Source organism: Capra hircus, chromosome 7 (assembly GCF_001704415.2).
Source record: "Capra hircus breed San Clemente chromosome 7, ASM170441v1, whole genome shotgun sequence".
Lineage (NCBI taxonomy): Eukaryota > Metazoa > Chordata > Mammalia > Artiodactyla > Bovidae > Capra > Capra hircus.
This window is the reverse complement of record NC_030814.1, coordinates 37,437,127-37,459,094: the sequence shown is the minus strand read 5'-3', so window position 1 is coordinate 37,459,094 and position 21,968 is coordinate 37,437,127. Positions and strand designations below refer to the sequence as shown.

The following is a 21,968-nucleotide window of genomic DNA, read 5'->3' as shown; positions in this document are numbered from 1 at the left end:
GAAACTCCAATAATTTGGCTACCTGATGTGAAGAACAACTTAGCAACTGAACTGAACTGAACTGATAAATGGGTGGAAGTGAAAGTCGCTCAGTCGTGTCCAACTCTCTAAGACCCCATGAATTCTATAGTCCAAGGAATTCTCCTAGGCCAGCATACTGGAGGGTAGCTTTTCCCTTCTTTCCATTCTCCAGCGGATCTTCCCAACCCAGGGATCGCACCCAGGTGTCCCGCATTGCAGGCAGATTCTTTACCAGCTGAGCTACATGGTAAACTCAAGAATACTGGAGTGGGTAGCCTATCTCTTCTCCAGTGGATCTTTCTGACCCAGGAATCGAACCAGGGTCTCCTGCATTGCAGGTAGACTCTTTACCAACTGAGCTAATAGGGACATATACATATACCCACACAAGCATATATATTATACAACAGCAACAATTTTAATCATCCACTAGGAAATACTTTTCTTAAACTAAGAGAAAACAAAATAAAGTTTTGGTTTCTTTCCATATGCCTCTAATATTCCTGTGACCCAGAAGGTCCACTCCTAGTCACATCAGGATCATGCTAGTGCTATGTACAGCCACGCTATATACAAGTACATTCACAAGCCAATGAATGGCGTGTCCTCATGGGTTTCTCAGCTTCTTCTCTGCAGACAAAGCCCATTAACATCTAGTCCCCATTTTTTTGGCATCTGAAACAAGATACATATCTTTATTGGGAGCACAGCTGGTGTCTTCCCTGCTTTGCATCCCCTGGAGTCTGAACACACATCATTTCCACCACAGTCCTTTATATCTTCAGTTTTAGTTCTGTCACATTCAGCTCTCATTAGACTGAAATCAATGCATATGAGGACAACTATGCACCCATTTCAGTTCAGTTCAGTTCATTTCAATTGCTCTGTAGTTGTTCTTCTTTTTGTGACCCCATGGACTGCAGCATGCCAAATCTCCCAGTCCATCACCAGCTCCCAGAGTTTACTCAGACTCATGTCCGTTGAGTCAGTGATGCCATCCAACCATCTCATTCTCTTGTCCCCTTCTCTTTCTGCCTTCAATCTTTCCCAGCATTAGGGCTTTTTTCCAATGAGTCAATTCTTCACATCAGGTGGCCAAATTACTGGAGTTTCACCTTCAACATCAGTCCTTCCAATGAAAATTCAGGACTGATTTCCTTTAGGATTGACTGCTTTGATCTCCTTGCAGTCCAAGGGACTCTCAAGAGTCTTCTCCAATACCACAGTTCAAAAGCATCAATTCTTCTGCACTCAGGTTTCTTTATAGTCCAACTCCCACATCCATATATGACCACTGGAAAAACCACAGTCTTGAATAGATGGACCTTTGATGGCAAAGTAATGTCTCTGCTTTTTAATATGCTGTCTAGGTTGGTCATAACTTTTCTTCCAAGGAGAAAGCATCTTTTAATTTCATGGCTGCAGTCACCATCTGCAGTGATTTGGGAGCCCCCCAAAATAAAGTCTGACATTGTTTCCATTGTTTCTCCATCTATTTGCCATGAAGTGATGGGACCAGATGCCATGATCTTAGTTTTCTGAATGTTGAGACTTAGGCCCACTTTTTCACTCTCCTCTTTCTTTTATCAAGAGACTCTTTAGTTCTTCTTCACTTTCTGCCATAAGGGTGGTGTCATCTGCATATCTGAGGTTTTTGGTATTTCTCCCAGAAATTTTGATTTCAGCTTGTGCTTCCTCCAGCCCATCGTTTCTCATTATGTACTCTGCATATAAGTTAAATATACAGGGTGACAATCAATATACAGCTTTGACATATTCCTTTTCTTATTTGGAACCAGTGTATTTTTCCATGTCCAGTTCTAGCTATTGCTTCCCGATCTGCATATAGATTTCTCAAGAGGCAGGTCAGGTGGTCCACTGGAGAAGGGAATGGCAAACCACTTCAGTATTCCTGCCTTGAGAACTCCATGAACAGTATGAAAAGCAAAAAGATAGGACACTGAAAGATTAACTCCCTAGGTTGGTAGGTGACCAATATGCTACTGGAGATTATTGGAGAAATAACTCCAGAAAGAATGAAGGGATGGAGCCGAAGCAAAAACAACACCCAGCTGTGGATGTGACTGGTGATGAAAGCAAGTTCCAATGCTGTAAGAGCAATATTGCATAGGAACCAGGAATGTTAGGTTCATGAATCAACACAAATTGGAAGTGATCAAACAGGAGATGGTAAGAGTGAACATGGACGTTTTAGCAATCAGCGAACTAAAATGTACTGGAATGGGTGAATTTAACTCAGATGACCATTATATCTACTACTGTGGGCAAGAATCCCTTAGAAGAAATGGATTAGCCATCATTGTCATCAAGAGAGTCTGAAATGAAGTACTTGGATGCAGTCCAAATATGACAGAATGATCTCTGTTCGTTTTCAAGGCAAACCATTCAATATCACAGTAATCCAAGTCCATGCCCCGACATTTAATGCTGAAGAAGGTGAAGTTGAACAGTTCTATGAAGACCTCCAAGACCTTCTAGAATTAACACCCCAAAAAGATGTCCTTTTCATTATAGGGGACTGGAATGCGAAAGTAGGAAGTCAATGGACCCATCTAACTGTTAGCAAATGAGACTTGCTGATTACAGGAATGTGATGAGTCAGTAATATTTGAGAAAAAGTTGGGCAGATTTTCTTTTCCTCTTTAAATGTTATCTAAAAATCAGCAAAATACAGCAGCAAAAAAAAAAATCCTGGATGATTTCCCAGGACTGCTAAATACACACTGCCTCAAGTATGTATTTCTACGGTCTAAAGAATGGTGTAATTCTGATTCTGCTATTTTTGGTTTGGATTTTACTTATTAATATTTGCTGGCATCAGTCAGACTAAGATGATTGCAAATCACCAAATGACTCCAGCAACAGCAGAAACAACAACAAGTGCTGGATTAGGAGTCAGGGAATTGAGATCAGCTTCGTGCCTTGCCATCAATTGTCTGTGTGACATTTGGCCCCATCACTTCCCTCTCTGAGCCTCTCTCTTCTTAGAAGGTGAACTTGAAGATGAGAGAAATTCTAAAAAAATCACTTTTAATATAAATAATTTTATTTATATGGAAAATAATGGTCAAGAAATTTCTTTTAAAAATTAATTACAGGGACCTCCCTAGTGGTCCAGTGGTTAAGACTGTGTGCATCCAATGCAAGGAGCACAGGTTCATTCCTTGGTCAGGAAAACTAAGTCCCCACATCCCACAAGCTCCAAAATCACTGCAGATGGTGACTGAAACCATGGAATTAAAAGACACTTGCTCCTTGGAAGAAAAGCTATGACAAAACTAGACAGTATATTAAAAAGCTGAGGCATCACAAAGATCCATCTACTCAAAACTGGTTTTTCCAGTAGTCATGTACGGATGTGAGAGCTGGACAATAAAGAAGGTAAAGCACCAAATAATTGATATTTTTGAACTATAGTGCTGGAAAAGACCCTTGAAAATATCACAGACAGCAAGGAGATCATATCAGTCAATACTAAAGGAAACCAACCATGAATAATCATTGGAAAAACATGTTGAAGCTGAAGCTCCAATACTTTGGCCACCTGATGCAAAGAGCTGACTTACTGGAAAAGACCCTACTGATGGGAAACACTGAGGATGAGAAGAATGAGGCAACAGAGGATAAGATGGTTGGATGGCATCACTGACTCAATGGACATGAGTTTGAGCAAGCTCCAGTAGTTGGTGATGGACAGGGAAGCCTAGTGTGCTACAGTTCATGGGGCCTCAAAGAGTCAGATACAACTTAGCACATGAGCAACAACAACAAGCCATTGACATGCGATGACATGCTCAGTCACCTCCAACTCCCCACAACCCCATGAACTGCAGCACACCAGGCTCCTCTGTGGAATTTTCCAGGTGAGAATATCGCAGTGGGTTGCCATTCCTAGGCTGGGTTGCCTAGTGGGTTGCATCTTCTTGACCAAGGGGTCGAATCTGCATGTCTTGTGTTTCTTGCACAGGCAGGCAGATTCTTTACCACTGAGCCAACTGGGAAGCCCAACATGCCATATGCATGGCCAAAAAAAAAAAAAAAAAAAGGCTCTAACTTTTAAAAATCAAATTCAGCTCTTAGGGGGGATGTATGTTTTTCTTGCCATAGAGAAGAGGTAGATTAAGGTGATTTTTTTCTTACTTAGAAGACTGATAAATCTAGAGTACAGGGTCTCACATCCTGGCCAAAAGAACCAATGTTCTTACTAAAAATCTCTGTTATTCTTCTTGACAAAATGCATTCACTCAGTATATCTATGAAAATGAATTAAACCAATTAGGAAATCAAGTAAAAAATTAGATATTAATGTTTAGTATACTATATTTCAGTATGAGATGGCTATTCAGCTATTCACTTGCCTAATATCTTGTGGTAAAGCTTTAGGAATAGAGGGAGAAGATAAAATTAATAAACCTTGCCTGTCTAAATCCATTACAGGCTAACATTATCCTTTGCCATTTTCCCAATGACAGAACATACATAGCAGGAGGTAGTTGAATTACCTTCTGCTTCCTGCTGAATCTTTCTTTAAGAATGTGAACCTTTAATCAGAAGTGACATGTTTCTGACCTAATGTTACATATGGGAGGTGTATAGACATATGAAGTCAAGGGCTCCTCCCTCATTCCAAAAGACAAACAGCTATTCTTAGATGGGTCAGAAGAGTAAGAAAGTCAGTCCTTCCATAAGAACTGTCCTATTCTGTATCAGTACATCTCCTGAGCCATTTATTTAAACAATGACACCACAAGATACAACAGCACAAGTTTGAGATTATAAATTGAGTTGGAAAAAGCTTTGCTTGTCATTAAAATAGTGAGTAAATTTGAAATAGTAGTCCTTCATTTTATAGCAATAACCACATATGTCACCTTATATCAAAACCACAAACCATATCCTATATTGGATAAAGAAATATATCCCAAATTTGTGTTATAATGGTTGAATAATGATAGTCAGCAGAGCTTTATTGACATGATAATCATTGCTATAGAAAAATTATTCATTGTTAAAGAAAAAAATAAGATCACAAAATTGTATGTATAATATGAATCTGTTTTATGATAAACTACCTATATGCTTTTTATGAGAAAAATATCTGGAAGAGTATGAAGCAAGGTACAGGTATGGTTAACTCTGGGTGGTAGAATTAAGGGTTTGAAATTTGTTTAACAATAATTATGTAACATCGTATAATGGGAAATGGGTATTGTTTTGTTTTTGTTGAACAGTTTTAACAATGTGCTAAAATGCTTAAGATATAATGTTAATGACTTAGCATAAATAATATGCAGTCCAATTGGGATTCAGATTTCAAATTTTAAGAAATATATACATTTTTTCATTCACAAAAAAAGCCATTAGTGGATAATTCCAGTTTCTTGTATACCTGAATGCAATGATTTTGTTTTTGCTTTCTTAATGAATCAGGAGATTTTTTTTCAAGATGGTAACTATGATTGCTAAAGCATATCAGTACCACTTTAAATACTGCTTTACATAAAATAACATGGGAGTCTTAAAGTATATATGTTACAGATTACAAGATCACATGTATTAAGACTTGAGGAGCTAAAATAAAATTTAGAAATAATTCATAGAGAAGAGCTAACACCTATCCTACTCCACTCTTCCAGAAAATTGCAGAGGAAGGTAAACTTCCAAACCCATTCTACGAGGGCACCATCACCCTAATACCAAAACCTGACAAAGATGCCACAAAAAAAAGAAAACTACAGGCCAATATCACTGATGAACATAGATGCAAAAATCCTCAACAAAATTCTAGCGATCAGAATCCAACAACACATTAAAAATATCATACACCATGACCAAGTGGGCTTTATCCCAGGAATGCAAGGATTCTTCAATATCCGCAAATCAATCAATGTAATTCACCACATTAACAAATTGAAAAATAGAAGCCATATGATTATCTCAATAGATGCAGAGAAGGCCTTTTACAAAATTCAACATCCATTTATGATAAAAACTCTCCAGAAAGCAGGAATAGAAGGAACATACCTCAACATAATAAAAGCTATATATGACAAACCCACAACAAACATTATCCTCAATGGTGAAAAACTGAAAGCATTTCCCCTGAAGTCAGGAACAAGACAACGGTGCCCAATTTCACCGCTACTATTCAACATAGTTCTGGAAGTTTTGGCCACAGCAATCAGAGCAGAAAAAGAAAGAAAAGGAATCCAAATTGGAAAAGAAGTAAAACTCTCACTGTTTGCAGATGACATGATCCTCTACATAGAAAACCCTAAAGACTCTACCAGAAAATTACTAGAGCTAATCAATGAATATAGTAAAGTTGTAGGATATAAAATCAACACACAGAAATCCCCTGTATTCCTATACACTAATAATGAGAAAGTAGAAAAAGAAATTAAGGGAACAATCCCATTCACCATTGCAACGAAAAGAATAAAATACTTAGGAATATATCTACCTAAAGAAACAAAAGACTTATATGTAGAAAATTATAAAACACTGATGAAAGAAATCAAAGAGGACACTAATAAATGGAGAAATATACCATGTTCATGGATCAGAAGAATCAATATAGTGAAAATGAGTATACTACCCAAAGCAATCTACAGATTCAATGCAATCCCTATCAAGCTACCAATGTTATTTTTTCACAGAGCTAGAACAAATAATTTCACAATTTGTATGGAAATACAAAAAACCTCGACTAGCCAAAGCAATCTTGAGAAAGAAGAATGGAACTGGAGGAATCAACCTCCCTGACTTCAGGTTCTACTACAAATCCACAGTCATCAAGACAGTATGGTACTGGCACAAAGACAGAAATATAGATTAATGGAACAAAATAAAAAGCCCAGAGATAAATCCACACACCTATGGACACCTTATCTTCGACAAAGGAGGCAAGAATATACAATGGATTAAAGACAATCTCTTTAACAAGTGGTGCTGGGAAAACTGGTCAACCACTTGTAAAAGAATGAAACTAGATCACTTTCTAACACCGTACACAAAAATAAACTCAAAATGGATTAAAGAGCTAAACGTAAGACCAGAAACTATAAAACTCCAAGAAGAGAACATAGGCAAAACACTATCTGACATAAATCACAGCAGGATCCTCTATGATCCACCTCCCAGAATTCTGGAAATAAAAGCAAAAATAAACAAATGGGATCTAATTAAAATTAAAAGCTTCTGCACAACAAAGGAAAATATAAGCAAGGTGAAAAGACAGCTTTCTGAATGGGAGAAAATAATCGCAAATGAAACAACTGACAAGCAACTTATCTCAAAAATATACAAGCAACTCCTACAGCTCAAGTGCAGAAAAATAAATGACCCAATCAAAAAATGGGCCAAAGAACTAAATAGACATTTCTCCAAAGAAGACATATGGATGGCTAACAAACACATGAAAAGATGTTCAACATCACTCATTATCAGAGAAATGCAAATCAAAACCACAATGAGGTATCATTTCACACCAGTCAGAATGGCAGCGATGTGAAAGTCTACAAGCAATAAATGCTGGAGAGGGTGTGGAGAAAAGGGAACCCTCTTACACTGTGGTGGGAATGCAAACTAGTATAGCCACTATGGAGAACAGTGCAGAGATTCCTTAAAAAACTAGAAATAGAACTGCCTTATGACCCAGCAATCCCACTGCTGGGCATACACACCATGGAAACCAGAATTGAAAGACACACATGTACCCCAATGTTCATCGCAGCACTGTTTATAATAGCCAGGACATGGAAGCAACCTAGATGTCCATCAGCAGATGAATGGATAAGAAAGCTGTGGTACATATACACAATGGATTATTACTCAGCTATTAAAAAGAATACATTTGAATCAGTTCTAATGAGGTGGATGAAACTGGAGCCGATTATACAGAGTGAAGTAAGCCAGAAAGAAAAACACCAATACAGTATACTAACACATATATATGGAATTTAGAAAGATGGTAATGGTAACCCTCTATGCAAGACAGCAAAAGAGACACAGATGTATAGAACGGACTTTTAGATTCTGTGGGAGAGGGAGAGGGTGGGATGATTTGGGATAATGGCATTGAAACATGTATACTATCAGGTAAGAAACGAATCGCCAGTCTATGTTCGATGCAGGATATAGGATGCTTGGGGCTGGTGCACAGCGATGATCCAGAGAGATGATATGGTGTGGGAGGTGGGAGGGGAGTTAAGGATTGGGAACTCATGTACACCCGTGACTGATTCATGTCAATGTATGACAAAACCAATACAGTATTGTAAAGCAAAATAAAGTAAAAATAAAAATTAAAAAAAAATTTAAGGGGATTAAACAGTTCATTTTAAACCAAAAAAATAAAAGTAGCAAAATCCTCATTAAAAAAAAGAAATAATTTAAAGGAATAATTATAACAACCACTAAATAAGCCTGGCATGCTGCAGTCTATAGGGGTGGCAAAGAGTTGGACATGACTGAGCAACTGAACTAAAATGTAAAATTAGAATGCAGATCTCCTGATTCTCTGATCAGAGTAATTATTCATTAGATTTCTGAAATCTAGTAAATGACTTCTATTTTAAATAAATATTAAGTTTGTGCAAAAGTAATTTCAATTTTGCATTGTTGAACTTTGCCATTTCATACTAGAATACATTATTAAATAAATGTGGTTATGTTATACAGCATTTTAATGTGCATTTCATGCTTTATGTTTTTTGGTAGTAAATTATTATTTGCTATTTACAAGTATTTTAGACTATGGAAATGATGCTAGATGAAAAGCAAATTTGAGATATTTTCTTACCCAGGCTCATAATGGGTCATAAGGCATTGGAGACAACTCTCAGTATCAACCAGCATTTGGCCCAGGAACTGCTAATGAACACACAGTGCAGTCAAGAACTTTGCAAAGGAGACCAGAACATTGAAGATGAGGGGCACAGTGACTGGCCATCGGAAGTTGACAATGACCAACTGAGAGTATCTTCGACGCTGATTCTCTTACAACTACACAGGAAGTTGCCCAAGAACTCAACATCAACCATTCTAGAGTTATTAGACACTTGAAGCAAACTGGAAAGGTAAAAATGCTTGATAAGAGGGTATCTCATGAGCTGATCTCAAGTCAAAATTTGTTGTTTTGAAGTGTCATCTTCTTTTATTTTATGCAACAACAGTGAGCCACTTCTCGATCTGATTATGATGTACAATGAAAAGGAGATTTTATACGACAACCAGCCATGACCAGCTTAGTGGTTAGACCAAGAAGAAGCTCCAAAGCATTTCCCACAGCCAAAACAGCACGAAAAAAGGATCATGGACACTGTTTGCTGGTCTGCTGCCCGTCTGATCCACTATAGCTTTCTGAATTCCTGTGAAACCATTACATCTGAGAAGTATGCTCAGCACATCAATGAGATGCACCAAAAGCTGCAACACCTGCAGCCAGTATCGGTCAACAGAAAGGGTCCTATTCCTTTCCACAACAATGCCTGACCACATGTCATTCAAAAGTTGAACAAACTGGGTTACAAAGTTTTGCCTCATCTGCCATATTCGCCTAACTTCTAGCCAACTGACTTCCACTTCTTCAGGCATCTCAACAATATTTTGCAGGGAAAATACTTCCATATCCAACAGGAGGCATAAAATGCTTTCCAACAGTTCAACAAATCCTGAAACATGGATTTTTATGTTACAGGAATAAACAAACTTATTTCTCATCGGCAAAAAAGTGTTGATTGTAATGACTCCTATTTTGATTAATAAAGATGTATTTCAGCCTAGTTATAATGACTTAAAATTCAGGGTCCAGAATCATAATTACTTTTGCATCAACCTGGTAACAATCTGCTGCTGCTGCTGCTGCTGCTGCTAAGTCACTTCAGTCGTGTCCGACTCTGTGTGACCCCATAGACGGCAGCCCACCAGGCTCCCTCATCCCTGGGATTCTCCAGGCAAGAACACTGGAGGGGGTTGCCATTTCCTTCTCCAATGCATGAAAGGGAAAAGTAAAAGTGAAGTCGCGACCCCATGGAGTGCAGCCTACCAGGCTCCTCCACCCATGGGATTTTCCAGGCAAGAGTACTGGAGTGGGGTGCCATTGCCTTCTCTGTAACAGTCTAAATTACACCTATGTAACATTCTTTATGAAATAATATCAACACCAGATTAATCTGATTTTCACTTGCTTTAGTTGCACTCATCAGCAGAAATTCTGTACTTTCTATGCCATTTTTCGTTGAAGTGTTCTGAAAATAATTTTATTGGACAAATTTTATCTTGGAATTAAATATAATTAATCGATTTGAAATATTTGCTTTATAAATTGCTAGGAATTCTTCTTCCTAGACAGTGAAAAGTCTGTTGTCACCACTTCTACAGCTGGGCTAATCCCAAGAAAATATTTTTACCTTCAGCCATATCTCTTAAAGAAATATATAAATAGTATCATAAAAGAAAGGAGGTATTTTATCTCATGATCACACTGGCATAACTGAGTTATCAACTAGCCAAGAGTGAAGGTAGGAATCTTTATTTAAGGATATTGTTACTCTTTAGTCATAAACTATAAACTCAGACTTGAAAAATAACATTACTCATCACTTTTCTTAATTATTTCTGTAGATCTTTCAATACGGTTTAAAAAGTGGATGCTTGATAAGTCATGATGAGAATAAAAAGAAAGGCCTGGTTTAAGAGAAAATATACAATGCTTGATCACATGAAAATTAGAGGGCATGCCACAAACGAGACAGTGGGTCTGTGGCTACAGGACACTTTTTAAAGGCTGTCACAGCAACTTGGGTCTCAAACCAGGCACCTACCGTCCTTTTTCTTCATCTCAGGCTGCCAAAGCAATGGCTGGAGATAATTGGCTCCACTGTAGTTTTGTGATCTCAAAATGGTTTGACAATCCTCTTAGTATTTTAGTAGTTCCCTTTTTCATATTAGACATGTCTGACCTGGACCTTTCCCATCTCTTCAACTGACTTCCTCATTTCTGCTCCTCTTGTTCTTTTTGTTCAAGACAAAGGAGTGTCTTCAAAGAATCATGGAAAGATACCTGGGGTAAAATTCTACAATATAAAACTACTACCTTGATAGCTAAAGCTTTCTCTGTTGTAGCCTTCTGTTTATTTATCAAATATCCCCAGCATTCATTTCTTTATCAAATATTAAGTAACATGGCATACTTATTATCTACAAATTACTATGCTACTCCAAATATTTAATTTCACTTTGCAGACTGATGTCAGAATATCAATTTTTTTATATTTATTAATCTCATTTGATTCAGAAGATGACTGGGTTATTAAAATGACATTATTGATCCCCCTACCTTTTTTATTTATGAGGAAATTAAAACCTGAAGAAGATGCTTAAGGCTAAATAAGAGGTCAAAGACAAAAGCCCAAGCTAAAACACAAGTTCTATTGCCATTATACTTTGTTAAGGAAATCAGCTGCACTGAGCAACTGTGTCTCTGCACAGCATCAGAACTCTGTGCTTCTAAAATGATAATCAACCTGAAGAGTAACGGAATGACAGAGTAAGCTGCTCATCCATTCTTTTGGCAATGGGGAAACAAAAATCCAATCAGAATAAAAACATGTTAATGCCCAACCTACAACAACAGCAATAACAACAACAATCAGGGTTTTCTTGGGGACTCAGACAGTAAACAATCTGCCTGCAATGTAGAAGACCTGGGTTTGATCCCTGGATCAGGAAGATCACAGCCTGGTTGTCTGAAATCAAGGACCCTACCCACTGAGTACACATCCTCTACGGTGAGATGACCTTGTTTTCACACACAGCTACTAAAAGTACATGTCACATATAGGTAATTCTCTACCTCTAAGAGATGAGAAATAACATTCTCTGGCTGCAGACTTCTAAATCTTGAGTGCAATTTCCTAGATAATAGAACCAGAGATGCCAAGGCCATTTTTCTTTTTCAAATTTTATCACGAAAAATTTCAAACCTGAAGACACGTTGAAAGAACAGCATGACAAACACCTGTATGAAGGTGAAAGTGAAAGTTGTTCAGTCGTGTCTGACTCTCTGCAACCCTATGTACAATACAGTCCATCAAATTCTCCAGACCAGAATACTAGAGTGGGTAGCCTTTCCCTTCTTCAGGGGGTCTTCCCAACCCAGGAATTGAACCCAGGTCTCCCATATTGCAGGTGGATTCTTTACCAGCTGAACCACCAGGGAAGCCCAAACACCTGTATACTCACCATGAAATTAAAGAAACATTAATATTCTTCATACTATATTATCTTAAATATGTTTTAACACCTAAAAATTTCACTAAGGAAACTTTACAAGAGGCATACTCAGATCCTCTGAATGACTTCAATGACTTCTCCTCTAGCCCCCTTACCCCTGCCAATCTTTGTACATCTCAACAGAAGAAACACTTAAATCCTTAAAGGATTTTGCCTTGAACATGTATGACATTCAGCCCAGAGGATTTGTTCTACCCAATTTCTTCATCACTGCCTTGATATTTAAAGCCTTCATTGTACCAGTTTTCTATATCTAGGTCTTCATGGTTGCCTTTCAGCTCTCCTTATCCCAACTGATGAACCTTGCCTTTATCGGTTTCTCTGCAATGATCTTTTCTGTGCCCCATCATTATACACACCAAAAATCATACCTTTGTAAACTGGGATTGATGTGAATCTTAGAACCTAAAAGTGAACCTTCCACAGATGACTCAGGACTATAGTTCTTTAGGGACTTATTCTATTAATCAGAACAATGTCTGTATCTGTGGATCAATGCAAGGTATTCCCATCTCACTAGTCTTTACCTTCCTTTTTTTCCTTTGCATGCTCTCAGGTGATTTCTACTATTCTTTACTTCCACTTGCAAGTACCTAAGGAGTAGGACAGAATGATAATAAAGAGCAAGATCTCTGTATTCAAACAATTATGCTTTCCTGGGCAGTAGCTGTGTAACTTGGTATACAAGTTCCAGAGCTGCTTCATATAAGAAGGAAAAACCAATCAATCAACAAACCAACAGTGCCCACTTTGTAGGAATTAAAGTTGATATTAAATGAAACTATATAAGGAATGTTCTGGCACAGTGCCAAGTACAGACTAAATCCTTTAATGAGTATTAACTACTAATATTAATATTATTACTATTCTAAATGCAGTTGGAAGACAGTCACTACTGAACATAGATACAAGTTAAATTTTTAGCAAACTAAGAACTGAGGTCAGGGTGTAGAATGACTGAGGTCATGGGGTAGATAAGTAGCAGGAGGAATTAAGCAGGTCTTAATCAACCCACCAGTAGTGATTTTAATTGAGTTCCTTTCACTTACTTATTGAAAAAATGAAACTTCTGCTGTTACAAAGGGATATCCAGCCTGCATCAAACTTCAGCCAAGAAATAAATTGTTCTATCAGCTAAAAGCTGGAAGAGATATATACAAATTTCCTGAAAAACCTCTTACCAATTTCATATTCAGAAGTAACTATACAATTGATAGAACAATCATAATCTATGAGCCTTCTTCAAGAAGAAATGTTAATTTTATGGACATCAGATGTGTTCAGGAACTTGCATATGTTGACAGTCCTTGTTGGAAGCAGGGCTGAGAGAGTGATGATTTTCAGTAATGGTATCCAGTTGGTCTTGATAAGAATGAATAGCAACCACCTTTTTTGTCTGATTATTGGCTTAATGCCTTAAAAGAGCCGTATTTATCACCTGTGCTGGCCCCCTCTTTTCCCTCTCAATTGTACAGACATTCTGATTGCTGATTTTCCCCACCCATTCAACTTTGAATATGTGCATTCAGAATTCACTGACAATCTTCATTTACTTTATTTATAGTGTAGGTGCTTTGCCAATGCTGGGTATAACAGAGAACATAACTGGTTCTCTGTTCTAAATGTGGGTATCATCAGGAAAAACGAAGAGGGCAAGATTATTTCTACATGATTGCTGTGAAGATCTGCTGGGCAAATGCATCCAGCACTGGATCAAATGCTTTGCCAAAACTTGCCACTCCCTGCTGAATTAGTAACTTATTTCTGTGCCTCTCTCTGCCTTCTTCAGGATTCTGACTTCTCTCTGTGTGTAACTCTTAAAACATGTGAATTACAACCTCCACTGCCCATGTGGTCACCATTTTATCAAGGTCTTTGTGATGCCTTATGTTTGTAATAGATTCCACAATATATATGCTAAGACAGTTATTTCCATAAATCCATTCAAATGCCACCACTTTGGTGGAGTCTGCAGATACTGCCAGTTAACTTGTCTTATTTTTCCTCTGTTTCCCTTTTTCCATAAGGCTTGTACGTGAGCAGTGCCTGTATCCAATCCATCTCTTTACTTTCAATGGCTGATGGAGTACAAACATGTTCTCTCTTTGCTTCCCTCTCTCCCTCCCTTGATAAACAAATACTATTCTCTCTACAAACAGGATAAACAAAGAAGCTGGCTTATAAGGATCTAAGACAATGAACCAATTAGGACACTGAATACAGCAGATAATGAAAATGAGATGTAACAGATAGGAACAATGCCAGAGTGAGAGGCATCCTAGGCTAACAGTTATGAGCTCTGGCTCTGAACTTAGAACAGGACTGGGATCCCATTTTCACTGTTTACTTCTCTGTGATATTAGACAAGCTATACCAGCCTTCATTTGAAATAAAGACCGTAACAGTTTTAACTTATGAGGTTGTTGCATGTCATCATAACTGTAATAACACATGGAGTGTACTAACTAATGTCTGACCCCTGACAAGTTTGTTCAATAAATGAATAACAATATTGTTATTATCATCACCATTATGATAAAGTCATCAAGTGTTCATGTAAAACAGAATATATCAGACACATTGAACATTACAAAATGTTGTTTTTTTCCCTAATAATGCACAGGAATTCTTTACCCTGAGATGTTTTCAGAGTAAGACAGATATCTTTTTTCTTCATCATTTTCCAGGAAAATAAACTTTTTATAGATGAAACTAATATTTCACAACTTATCCACCAAAGAGAGCAGAGCATCACAATCCTTTTCTGCTATAAAAGTGCATTTAATAGTGTCAATTCACTATTAATAAACATGAGATGATGGCTTTATTTATTTGCAAGTCTGATTACTCCTTGGAGGTGAGAGGACACAGAAAGCCTTCGTGTCCTTGGAAGGCCAGACTCAGTTCTGGCCTTCTCAGTTCTCTTCCATAAATCTGTTCAAATGCCACCACTTTGGTGGAGTCTGCAGATACTGCCAGTTAACTTGTTTTATTTTTCCTCACTGAGCTCAGGAACAATTCAGGAAACAGAGCATCTGCCACTTTCAAACAAGCATTGGGCATTCAGAACTTTTTTCCACTTTAAAGAAACCCCATGTGCAAGCTATTTTAATATTGCTTATCCCTACCTCTTAAAGAAAGCAGCTTTAGGATCAGCAGCTGATATTGGAAGATAATTCAGAAAAAAACTTAGGCTTAGCTGGGGATAAGTCCCTTTGTAAACATGCTACCCTAAGCTCTCAGATGTCTGTTGAATAGGAGGTTTAACTGCTTATCAGCAGAATTAAAGGAGGACTCAGGAAAATAACACAATATTTCCCTTCAATAAAGAACAGAAAGTATTGTGCTCAGGAAAAGTTCAATATTGAAATGGTCACTACAGACCTGAGGCCATAAAGGACTGTCCCATCTGGATGCAGGCGGATCATACGGTTCTTGACGGTCACTCCGTGCACAAATGACTTCTTATCGTTCAGGAAGTAGGTATCAGGCACCCAGAGCTGGTCTGCCACTCTATTGTCCAGAGTCAAGTTTAAAGGTATTACATTATAGGACAGCCTCTTATCTCTCCAAGCTTGCTGAAAGTACATTGTCAAGGTATAATCCTGTGAAATTGAGAAGATAAAAAAATAAATAAATAAATTGGTTATTTTGTACCTAAATGGAATTGGGAGATAAGGAAACACTTGAGTATTCACAAGAAAATATATTCAACCAAATACTATAAACATATACTATTTACAAATTCAGTTTAGTTCAGTCACTCAGTCATGTCTGAATCTGCGACCTCATGGACTGCAGCCCGCCATGCTTCCTTGCCCATCATCAACTCACGGAGCTTGCCCAAACTCGTGTCAAATTCACATATTGGCAAATATTAATTTACTAAATCCATTCCAACTCAGTCCATACTATGTGATGGGCACCACAGTAAGTACAAAAGTGAAGAGAGCATATCCTTTTGAAATTTGCTATATATTACTCAGGAAGAGAGCTTCCCTTATGGCTTAGCTGGTAAAGGATCTGCCTGCAATGAGGGAGACCTGGGTTTGATCCCTGGGTTGGGAAGATCCTCTAGAGAAAGAAAAGACTCCCCACTCCAGTATTCTGGTCTGGAGAAGTCTATACAGTCCATTGGGTTGCAAAGAGTCAGACTGACCGAGTGACTTTCACTCACTCAGGAAGAAAGATAGTAAGGAATAATTATTTAGTAAGTAATTTGTCTTTCTAAAAAAGGGTACTCAGGATTGCTTTTGGTGGGAAATAAATACAATTGCAAAAAATGGTCAATTAATTACAGTAGTAATTGTAAGAGTTTATATAAAAATCTGTATCTGTCTAATCAAGGTGTGCTTCCTACTGGAGGTGTCATTTATATTGAGACTTATCGCATATAGCTTCCTACCTATCTAAACAATATAAGTTCAGTTCGTATTTCATTAGAATTTTAGAAATTCTGGATCATCAGACAAGTCTACTTACTTTGGAGAAACAGTGGTTGTTATAAATTGAGCACTGGTCTTAGAGTCCCAGTCTCCAGCATTTCCTAACTATTTCTAGGACATAAATTTACATAACTTCTTTTTACTTCATTTCCATTAACTATAAATGGGGCTTTTAATACATCCTTGATCTATCAAAAGATTATTATGACAATTATATGTGTAACTCAAATGTAATCTGTGAAATACAGAAAGCTATATATTATGAATAAAGCACTTACATACATCTTGTGACATGTTTTCTCCCTTAGAGGCCCATGGCTACAATGTAATTGCTCTCTCACCCTCATTTGAATGACTAAATGAAGGACTAAGTATTCTTTTGAAAAGGATAATTATCATTCTATTTTAAAATCAGTTCACAATGCCCTACTTGAGGGCTTAAAAAAAACAAAACTGGAATCCAGTATTAATCATCTCTGCAACCTCAAAGCCAGCACAGTCCTAGGGCACAAATAATGAATGAATGAATGAATGAATGAATGTTCAATAAACTAAGTCTATTGGATTTCTGCACATACCTGATTACTCTTGTGGATAAAATATACACTTCAATCTCTGTGAAGTCCCTGAGTTTCTCCAACCCTTGCTGAGATTTCTACATGCTAATATGGCTATGGAATTTTAAAATATGACTTACAAGATATTACCTGATAAAAGCATTAAACAGTTTCATAGGAAAAGTATAATCCTCTGGCAAAAAATTTAAATATTTCTCCTGGTTTCACAAACATATAAATTTTTATCTCATTTAGGAGTCAGTGTGGAGCTGACTTCTGAATGAGAAGTACAAAATCAAATAAATATTCTAACAGAAGAATATTAATATCATAAAGGGAGTCGGGCAAGACTGAATGACTAACACCCCTACACAAAAGATATGCCACCAACTCAATGGACATGAATTTGAGCAAACTCTGGGAGATAGTGAGGGACAGAGAAGTCTGGCGTGCTGCAGTCCATGGTATCACAGAGTCAGACACAACCTAGCGACTGAACAACAACAAAAGTATATTAAATAACTGTAGGTGAAATTTTCTTGAGCATGTTACTATAGTCAGTGCTTTGAACTGTTTCATCACACTCTAATTCTTAATAAAGAATTAGTCTGAGGATCTCTAGCATAGCATCTTGATTTATAATAAAAGCAAAGTTGAAGGTATGAATTATATAACTAGAGAAGAGAAAATGGATCAGACACACTTTTATACATCTCTGTGTAACAAATGGCCTAAAAACTTGGCCATAAATAAAACAACTTATAGCGTGCTTGAGAGAACACACTTAGTGATTTCTAATTCTTAGACATAAAATGGAAAATTTTATTATTATCTCTATTACAAGATATAGCTACATAAGCCCTCTAAAGATTTAGGGGAGATAACACAGTTTGAAAGGTGCTGGGGTTTATCAGTCAGCTGAGATGTGTTAGGACAAAGGAAATTGTATTTTCTTTGGGGCTAAATAAATGGTGATATTGTGAGATCTTGAGTCATATGCTAACTCCTGTTATTTGTCAGCAAGGCAGTGTCTGCTAAGAAATGCTCCCAGACAGACCCTGGTGATTCTGCTAACTGTCACATCAATTTTCATTTCTTTTAGTTTTAAATGACACATCAAGACACTCAAGAAAAGAAGTTCCTGAATCAAAATAAATGCTATTGGACATAGAAGGAAGGAAAGGTTCTATGTTCTACCCTTTCTCTCTCGGGTCTTCATGCCCCCAGAATGAATGCTCTGAGCTTTTATGTAGAAAACATATTCTTTACATCTGGAGAAGACTCTTGAGAGTCCCTTGGACTGCAAGGAGATCCAACCAGTCCATTCTGAAGGAGATCAGCCCTGGGATTTCTTTGGAAGGACGGATGCCAAAGCTGAAACTCCAGTACTTTGGCCACTTCATGCGAAGAGTTGACTCACTGGAAAAGACTCTGATGTTGGGAGGGATTGGGGGCAGGAGGAGAAGGGGACAACAGAGGATGAGATGGCTGGATGGCATCACTGACTCGATGGACGTGAGTCTGAGTGAACTCCGGGAGTTGGTGATGGACAGGGAGGCCTGGCGTGCTGTGATTCCTGGGGTCGCAAAGAGTCGGACACGACTGAGCGACTGAACTGAACTGAACAAGCCTACTTTCAGGAAGTTGTTCAGAGTTGGTTTATTCAAAATGAAAAAAAAAAAAGTAAATCACTTCTGGGTGCTCCACAGTCCATGGCATCATCATGCAAGAAGGACTCAGATAATTACAACCAAAACTAAAACCAATGAACTTTCAATGCCGAAGAAAATGGAGTATGCCTACTACAGGCTGTCTTTCCCACTAATCACAACTAATCATCCTGGAAAGAATTAAAAAGCTACTACCTAAGGACGGTGCAAAGTAAAATCTAGTAGGCAGACTGGCAGAAAATCAAAATGTGAAGAAAACCTATTACAATGGTGAGTTTCTTATTTGTTTTTTCTTCCTTTCATCTTCTTAAAGTAATACACACTCACACAAACATAGCCAAAGTATTAATAAATGGAGAGATACACCAAGTTCCTGGATTTTAAGAAATGAGCATTGTTAAGATGTCAATTCTTCTCAAATTGCTCTATAGATAAAATTTAATCTCAATTAATATTTTAGTAGGATTTCTGTGGATATGCTGATTCTAAAATTTATATGGCAAGTACAGGAATGAGAATAAACAAAACAATTTCAAAGGAAAAGAATAAAGTTGGAGGATTCACACTATCTGATTTCTAGACTTACTAGGAAACTACATTAAGACAGTATGACAGTGGAGTAATGATAGAAACACAGATCAATAAAACACTAGAATCTACAAATAAACACACATAAATATACTCAAAGATTTCTGAAGAAGGTAAAATGGTAGTAGATTTGAGAAAGCATAAAATTTTCAGCAAATAATGAGAATCAACTGCAGCATGCCAATGTAAATAAATAATTAAATAAGCAAATCAATAAGGAAACAAGTAAGCAAGGGCTTCCCTGGTGGCTCAGACCGTAAAGCGTCTGCCTGCAATGCGGGAGACCTGGGTTCAATTCACGGGTCGGGAAGATCCCCTTGAGAAGGAAATGGCAATCCACTCCAGCACTCTTGCCTGGAAAATCCCATGGATGGCAGAGCCTGATAGGCTACAGTCCATGGGGTTGCAAAGAGTCGGACACGACTGAGCAACTTCACTTCACTTCAAGCAAGATAGCTGTCTAAGATCTCGCTTTTGAGTATGAGACCCACAAATTCACTGTCACATATGTGAAATTTGTAAATGTGACATTCCCACATCTCCAAACTTTAAAACTAAGTAATTATGTTAAACAAGCCTCTCAAAATAAAACAAAAGCACAACTGACCATTTCAATTGCTGCTGATGATTCAGAGCAACTAAAACTGCAATGGCAGGTGGGAAAACAAATAGTCAACCACCTGGAAAACAACTGGACAATTTCTTATAACGTTAATAGACATTTGCCATACAAGGCAGCAAACTCACTCCTGAGCACATGTCGAAAGCAGCTCCTGATACATGCAACATCATCACTGGTTTTCAAAGAAGGTTAAGTCAAAGAAGCAAGATTAAAAAAAAAAAAATACATGATATATGATTCCATTTATATGATATTTTGGAAAAACTTAGGGACAAAGAATAGATGAGAGCTTATCTGGGATTTGAGATGGAGGAGAGCGTGACCACAACAGGACAGAATGAAGGAATGGTCTGGGGTAGCAGAACTGCTCTGCACCTTAACTGCAGTGGCGGTTACACAACTAGATGAGTTAACTCATAGAATGATAAACCAAAATGAGTGCACCTTCTGTATGTAAATTTAAAAAATAAAATTTAAAACTGCTCGAGTAAAAACAAACAAACAAGCCCATGATCTCTAAGATAAGACACGCTCAGGTTCTTACTCAGGTATTCTCATGTCCCTCTGTTGTAACCCTGGTTGAGGTGAAGGAGTCCCTGTTTCCAACTCAAAAGAAGAAAGTCAAGCTAATTAACTTAGAAATTGGGGGAAAAAAGAGCTGCTCTGACATCTGGAGACAACAGAGCCATGCTACAAAATAATTCACCTAACACATACGAGGTAACACGATACCTCATCAGCCTTCCACTAAGCGGTTACAGATTCAGTTCCCCATGTGTACAGTGAGACAACTGAACTAGGTAATTTTCAAGTCCATCTCTAGTAATAATATAATCTCATTCTAAGATATGCTTTGTCACACTTGTATTCAAATGCTTTTGCCTTTCAAAGTCTCCTAAATACCTAAAATACTTTTATAATTAATTCTTGCTATTTTTGTAATCCATTTCTAATACCAAGATTCAAAACCCTTTTATTTATTTGGTATAGTGTTCTATAAAATATATGGCATGAAATAATTTGTGTATGTGTTTACTATCTTTTCTAACTTTATTATTTTGTGAATTGCCTATTCTTGCTCTACAAACATTTTTCTGCTACATGTTTACTTTCTACAATTGGATATTGATAGATGGATATCTATCTATATAAAACATTTTATTTTATTATTTTGCTATTTTCTTTTAAATTTATTTTTATAAGTATTTAACTTTAGTTAAAACAAAAATTAGTTCAGAAGGCTTCTGTATACTTTTCACATTTTGCATAGTCTCAGAACAATATCAAACGACAATGTTAATATTAATATAATACTACTTACTAGACTTATCATGGGCAGCTGCGACCGGCACACTTAGCACAGCTGAGAGGAGCTACCCTACGTTCAAGGTCAGAGGCAGAAGCCGGGAGGACCTCATGCCCGAGGGGCAGCGGCCAAGAGGAGTTACCCCACGTCCGAGGTCAGGGGCAATGGCCGAGAGTGCCAGCCTGTGACAGCGCAGCAATGGCTGAGAGGAGCTACCAAAGTCCAAGGTCAGGGGTGGCAGCTGAGAGGAGCTACCCCGCGTTCGAGATTAGGGGCGGTGGCCAAGAGGAGCTAACCCACATCCGAGGCCAGAGGAGGCGGCTGGTAGGAGCTACCCCACGTCCAAGGAGTGGTGGCTGCGCAGGCACAGGAGGGCCTAGAGAAGCTATTCCATGTTCAAGGTTAGGAGGGGCAGTGGTGAGGGGATAACCCTCATCCAAG

At 37.8% G+C, this 21,968-nt stretch overlaps 1 protein-coding gene across 3 annotated transcripts in view; it reads right to left on the bottom strand.

Annotated features, from left to right (window-relative positions):
* The window catches only part of GABRB2 (gamma-aminobutyric acid type A receptor beta2 subunit), a 305,548-nt gene that overhangs the window by 176,399 nt on the left and 107,181 nt on the right, over positions 1-21,968 (bottom strand). For all 3 annotated transcript variants that reach the window (XM_018050082.1, XM_018050081.1, XM_018050083.1), the window contains exon 5: positions 15,724-15,944. In XM_018050082.1, coding sequence (XP_017905571.1) covers positions 15,724-15,944 — 221 coding nt within the window. The remainder of the gene's footprint in view (positions 1-15,723; positions 15,945-21,968) is intronic.